At 45.8% G+C, this 7282-nt stretch overlaps 1 protein-coding gene across 1 annotated transcript; it reads right to left on the bottom strand.

Annotated features, from left to right (window-relative positions):
* Positions 1-6316: 6316 nt before the first annotated feature.
* Positions 6317-6865, bottom strand: LOC132544297 (uncharacterized). Its single transcript, XM_060207873.1, has one exon. It carries the CDS (start codon positions 6863-6865, stop codon positions 6317-6319), a length of 549 nt encoding a protein of 182 aa, XP_060063856.1.
* Between the last annotated feature and the right edge of the window lie 417 nt (positions 6866-7282).

Below are 7282 nucleotides of genomic sequence, written 5' to 3'. Positions count from 1 at the left end.
ATCACATCCGTGTGAGAAGTGAAGAAATGCAAGGGAGGCAACCCCAACTTTAGAATGAAAAATGTATTCATACATCAACTTGAAAAATGACTTGAATAAACTTTGGTAGGTTCATCGAGTCTGGGTTTAGTGGAAATATAAATATTAAACTCTGACCATGAACACCGCGATGTCCACACTCAACGATAGCCATGAAGACCGCGCTGTCCACACTAAACGATGACCTTGAAGACCGCGATGTCCACTCGATGATCATGAAGACCGCGCTGCCCACACTTAACGATGACCATAAAGACCGCGCTGTTCACACTAAACTCTGACCATGAACACCGCGATGTCCACACTCAACGATAGCCATGAAGACCGCGCTGTCCACACTAAACGATGACCTTGAAGACCGCGATGTCCACTCTAAACGATGATCATGAAGACCGCGCTGCCCACACTTAACGATGACCATAAAGACCGCGCTGTTCACACTAAACTCTGACCATGAACACCGCGATGTCCACACTAAACGATAACCATGAAGACAACGCTGTCCACACTAAACGATGACCTTGCAGACAACTCTGTCCACACTAAATGATGACCTTGAAGACCACACTGTCCAAACTGAACTATTTCCATGGTGTTCACACTAAACGATAACCTTGAAGACCGCGCTGTCCACACTAAACGATAACAATGAAGATCGCGCTGCCCACACTAAACGATGACCATGAAGACCGCGCTGTCCACACTAAACGATAACAATGAAGACCGCGCTGTCCACAATAAACGATGACCATGAACACCGCGCTGTCCACCCTAAACACTGACCATGAACACCGCGCTGTCCACACTAAACACTGACCATGAACACCGCGCTGTCCACACTAAACGATGACCATGAAAACCGCGCTGTCCACACTAAACGATGACCATGAAGACCGCGCTGTCCACACTAAACGATGACCATGAAGACCGCGCTGTCCACACTAAACGATGACCATGAAGACCGCGCTGTCCACACTAAACGATGACCATGAAGACCGCGCTGTCCACACTGAACGAAAACCATGAAGACCATGCTGTCCACACTAAACGATGACCATGAACACCGCGCTGTTCACACTAAACTCTGACCATGAACACCGCGATGTCCACACTAAACGATAGCCATGAAGACCGCGCTGTCCACACTAAACGATGACCATGAAGACCGCGCTGTCCACACTAAACGATGACCATAAAAACCGCGCTGTCCACACTAAACTCAGACCATGAAGACCGCGCTGTCCACACTAAACGATAACCATGAAAACCGCGCTGTTCACACTAAACGATGACCATGAAGACCACGCTGTTCACACTAAACGATGACCATGAACACCGCGCTGTTCACACTAAACTCTGACCATGAACACCGCGATGTCCACACTAAACGATAGCCATGAAGACCGCGCTGTCCACACTAAACGATGACCATGAAGACCGCGCTGTCCACACTAAACGATGACCATAAAAACCACGCTGTCCACACTTAACGATGACCATGAAGACCGCGCTGTCCACACAAAACGATAACCATGGAGACCACGCTGTCTACACTAAACGTTGACCGTGAAGACTGCGATATGACAGAGGACGCAGTGAGGACGAGGCAATAATCGACAATTATGCAATGTTCACGTTCTTATTCTTGTTGAGTCCCTGACATGTTCTTATGTGTATAACACGTCCCTGGCAGTATCTTACTGCCTCTAACACGTCTATACCACGTCCCTGACAGGTTCTTATGTGTATACCACGTCCCTGACATGTTCGTATGTGTATATCACGTCTCCCTGGCAGGTTCTTATGTGTATAACATGTCCCTGGCAGGTTCTTATGTGTATAACACGTCCCTGACAGGTTCTTATGTGTATAACATGTCCCTGATAGGTTCTTATGTGTATAACATGTCCCTGGCAGTATCTTATGTGTATAACATGTCCCTGATAGGTTCTTATGTGTATAACACGTCCCTGGCAGTATCTTACTGCCTCTAACACGTCCCTGGCAGGTTCTTATGTGTATAACATGTCCCTGGCAGTATCTTACTGCCTCTAACACGTCCCTGGCAGGTTCGTAGGTGTATACAACGTCCCTGGCAGGTTCTTATGTGTATAACACGTCCCTGGCAGTATCTTACTGCCTCTAACACGTCCCTGGCAGTATCTTACTGCCTCTAACACGTCCCTGGCAAGTTCTTATGTGTATAACATGTCCCTGGCAGTATCTTACTGCCTCTAACACGTCCCTGGCAGGTTCTTATGTGTATAACATGTCCCTGGCAGTATCTTACTGCCTCTAACACGTCCCTGGCAGGTTCGTATGTGTATACAACGTCCCTGGCAGTATCGTACTGCCTCTAACACGTCCCTGACAGGTTCCTATGCGTTCCCTGGCAGGTTCCTATGTGTATAACACGTCCCTGGCAGTATCTTACTGCCTCTAACACGTCCCTGACAGGTTCCTATGCGTATAACACGTCCCTGACAGGTTTTTATGTGTATAACATGTCCCTGGCAGGTTCTTATGTGTATAACACGTCCCTGGCAGTATCTTACTGCCTCTAACACGTCCCTGGCACGTTCTTATGTGTATAACACGTCCCTGGCAGGTTCTTATGTGTATAACACGTCCCTGGCAGTATCTTACTGCCTCTAACACGTCCCTGGCAGGTTCTTATGTGTATAACACGTCCCTGGCAGTATCTTACTGCCTCTAACACGTCCCTGGCAAGTTCTTATGTGTATAACACGTCCCCGGCAGTATCTTACTGCCGCTAACACGTCCCTGGCAGGTACATATGTGTATACAACGTCCCTGGCAATATCTTACTGCCTCTAACACCTCCCTGACAGGTTCTTATGCGTATAACATGTCCCTGGCAGGTTCCTATGTGTATAACACGTCCCCGGCAGCATCGTACTGCCTCTAACACGTCTATACCACGTCCCTGACAGGTTCTTATGTGTATACCACGTCCCTGACATGTTCGTATGTGTATATCACGTCCCTGGCAGGTTCGTATGTGTATAACATGTCCCTGGCAGGTTCTTATGTGTATAACACGTCCCTGACAGGTTCTTATGTGTATAACATGTTCCTGATAGGTTCTTATGTGTATAACATGTCCCTGGCAGTATCTTATGTGTATAACATGTCCCTGATAGGTTCTTATGTGTATAACACGTCCCTGGCAGTATCTTACTGCCTCTAAAACGTCCCTGGCAGGTTCTTATGTGTATAACATGTCCCTGGCAGTATCTTATGTGTATAACATGTCCCTGATAGGTTCTTATGTGTATAACACGTCCCTGGCAGTATCTTATGTGTATAACATGTCCCTGATAGGTTCTTATGTGTATAACACGTCCCTGGCAGTATCTTACTGCCTCTAACACGTCCCTGGCAGGTTCTTATGTGTATAACATGTCCCTGGCAGTATCTTACTGCCTCTAACACGTCCCTGGCAGGTTCGTAGGTGTATACAACGTCCCTGGCAGGTTCTTATGTGTATAACACGTCCCTGGCAGTATCTTACTGCCTCTAACACGTCCCTGGCAGGTACGTATGTGTATACAACGTCCCTGGCAGTATCTTACTGCCTCTAACACGTCCCTGGCAGGTTCGTATGTGTATAACATGTCCCTGGCAGTATCTTACTGCCTCTAACACGTCCCTGGCAGGTTCTTATGTGTATAACATGTCCCTGGCAGTATCTTACTGCCTCTAACACGTCCCTGGCAGGTTCGTATGTGTATACAACGTCCCTGGCAGTATCGTACTGCCTCTAACACGTCCCTGACAGGTTCCTATGCGTATAACATGTCCCTGGCAGGTTCCTATGTGTATAACACGTCCCTGGCAGTATCTTACTGCCTCTAACACGTCCCTGACAGGTTCCTATGCGTATAACACGTCCCTGACAGGTTTTTATGTGTATAACATGTCCCTGGCAGGTTCTTATGTGTATAACACGTCCCTGGCAGTATCTTACTGCCTCTAACACGTCCCTGGCACGTTCTTATGTGTATAACACGTCCCTGGCAGGTTCTTATGTGTATAACACGTCCCTGGCAGTATCTTACTGCCTCTAACACGTCCCTGGCAGGTTCTTATGTGTATAACACGTCCCTGGCAGTATCTTACTGCCTCTAACACGTCCCTGGCAGGTTCTTATGTGTATAACACGTCCCCGGCAGTATCTTACCGTTAAAGACGTTTCATTAACGAAGTCAAACCATAGCAGTACAAACATGGATGCCTTCTCACTACTTTAATCGGCAAATATATATCCTTTTTACAAGGACAACAACTCGAATTGATTTATATGTGCGTGAATGTTTGTGTGTGTTTTACAAGAAAGACAACTTATTTTTCCAAATCATCGAAACCTAATTATGATATACAATAACCTAGGTTGCCCTGTATCGGGCCCCTATCTGTGAACAGGAAGTGTATATTGTACCCGCTTGCAGACACTGTGGCATACGACATGAACATGAAATCGGTGTTGTTTAGAGGTGTTATTTGAATTTTACAGGTAAAATGACATTGATTCAATCGAATTGAATTGTATAAACTCAGGGTAAGTATGACATGAAAATTAGGAATAATCCGCCTGCCCCAGAACCTAGCACAAGTTAACAAAAACTAACGTAAGTACAGGTACAGATGTGTGTAATATGTGACGTTATGTACCCTTTTACTGCAGGGCCATTTAACAGAAGACGAAGACGTCGGGTGTTCTTGTTCCGCACTTTATTTCTGGTAACACAGGAGCATGCAATGCGCATTACATGCATTACAGTTACTTATAACATAAGACAGTTACTTATAATTAACTTACAACGCAATATTATATATTGGACCAATACTTATCAGGGGAGAATGTGCATGTGCACATGGTGCTGGCCAGGTGGGGAATGACGTAACTGGAATCCGAGGACAGGTTCTTCGTGACACGCGCATGCTAAACTCTCACAGTCTCTCACAGCTCGTGCTAATTTCGCGCGCGCTGGTGACATAGAGAATTACGTACACCTGGTTACATATTTCCCTTTTGGACAATGACTCCTGACATTTCTATTTCAACATGTAGATCCTAGTGAATTCCAACTTTAATAGAATAAATGGAAGATATACCATCACTTGTGCTAGATACAACAAGGATTCATTCCATAGAGCACAGTCAAAAGTTACTGGGCAAGCGGAGACCCTTTAAACTAAATTTCTACACCATTAATTATCATATCCTTACCTTCACAAGTAAAGATAGTATTAGCACCAAGTCTGAGTAAGGTCAACCCCTGATAATTCGTTGAAAACAGCAGTAGGTAAAATATATTTCTAATTTAAATCAATGACCATGAATGACATGAATCAAGATCCCGATACAGTGGATGGGGACAGCCCGACCTATTGGTATATAAAGGACAAAACCCGAGTATAAAAAGCACAAACAAAATGCTAAAATAATGTAATAGTTTGGCACGTGGAATAGAGAGTCCGAGTTGCTTTATTTACACTGACGTTTCCTTGTAACCAGGACTCCACCCGACCTGTTGGGAGTGGTATGTCCATTCACCAAACCTGTCTGGAGGTTTGATACTCCGTGTGGAGCGCCGCGGTGCAACCGGTGAGGTGTCCTGTGTAGTAGCCCTTACTTCTGGAGAAGGAGGGCGCACTTCCGGTATGGACATATCAAGATTCTCAGCTTCAAAAACTGTTTCACGGGGAGAGCTATCACTGACCGTGAGCTGAGTCTCATCCAGGGTGATGACCTCACGGACTGGCTCCGCTGGCCTTACATTCTGGACCCTGGAACGCCTCTTTGGACGCGAAGGAAGAATAGGAGCATAGTCGTCACTGCTGTCGGAATCAGCAGATGTTGAATTCTCATTCTCGGCTGTAGCTGGAACGGAGGGTCTTGCTCTGGGAAGAGCTACCTCCTCAGGACCGTCTACAGGCATATAATTAAAGGGCAACAGCATGTTTCTGTGAAGGGTGCGTACGCCACCTTTGCCCGATTCAAGTTTCACTGGAATGTCACTATCTGGTATCTTCAAAACCAAATGAGGTTCCTGTTTCCATTTGTCAGCTATTTTTTGCTTTCCCTGAAGACCGACATTCCTAACCAGTATTTGGTCACCAACATTGAGCCGAGATACTTTGTTGCAGGCAGCATTCTTGGATGCTCGAGCAGCTTTATAGGCATATTTCATCCTATTTCTGAGCTTGCCAACAGATGAAGTTGGTTCTGCTGCTCCCTCACTCCTTGGTTCTATACCAAAGAATGCGTCATCTGCAGGCGTGGGTGCCACCCAAACATTAAGAAGTGGGGTGAATATCCGGTGGAGTCATTCTTTGTGGCATTGTAGGCCTGCACCAGAGGCACTACGTAAGATTTCCAGTCAGCTTTCTGGCCATGCTCTAAGGTACCGAGCATTGACAACAAAATTCTGTTGAACCTTTCAACTTGGCCGTTTCCCATTGGATGGTATGGTGTGGTTCGGAACTTAGAGACTACTGCAAGCTTGCGGAGCTCTTTGATTATTTTGCTTTCAAAGATACGTCCCTGATCACTATGTAAACGCACAGGAAAGCTGTAGAAGGCGATGAAATTTTCATATAGCGCCTTAGCTGTCACATGTGCCTTCTGACTTAGGCACGGCACTGCCTGAGCATACCTAGTGAAATGATCAGTAATGACCAAAATGTTTTCAAACCCACCTTTCCGGACAGGGGTAATCAGTACCGGCGGACTGACGTACAGCCTTAACGACATTGGTACTTGTGTAACATACTCGAGATAAACCATCTGCGTAGGCATTATTCTTCCCGACACGGTATTTAAGAGTAAAATTGTAATTGACCAGAGCAGCAATCCACCGGTGCCCGGTGGAATCCTACTTGGCTTTACCAATCACATAAGGAAGGGGATTGTTATCTATGACGACCTCAAAAGTATTACTATATAAGTAATCATGAAGTTTGTCAGTAACAGCCCACTTAAGTGCTAAAACTTCAAGCTTATGCGCTGGTTAGTTCCGCTCACTTGGTTTGAGTCCCTGACTAGCATACGCTTTGACTTTTTCCTTTCCATTTTGAAGCTGGTAAAGAACAGGACCAAGCCCTGTTGCCAAAGCATCAGTATGTAGGATGAAAGGTTTGGTATAGTCAGTATAAGCTATTACGGGAGGCTCCAACAGTTTAGCCTTTATAGAGTCAAAAGCCTTTTGCTGTAGGT

The sequence above is a fragment of the Ylistrum balloti genome, unplaced genomic scaffold (assembly GCF_031769215.1).
Source record: "Ylistrum balloti isolate Yb309-2 unplaced genomic scaffold, AGI_CSIRO_Ybal_v1 Utg369790, whole genome shotgun sequence".
Classification (NCBI taxonomy): Eukaryota; Metazoa; Mollusca; class Bivalvia; order Pectinida; family Pectinidae; genus Ylistrum; species Ylistrum balloti.
The sequence above is the reverse complement of the archived record's forward strand: the minus strand, read 5'-3'. Positions and strand labels throughout refer to the sequence as shown.

Bases quoted from the DNA above. Each gene is read 5' to 3' on its own strand.
- LOC132544297 (XM_060207873.1), bottom strand. From the start codon at position 6,865: ATGCCTACGCAGATGGTTTATCTCGAGTATGTTACACAAGTACCAATG.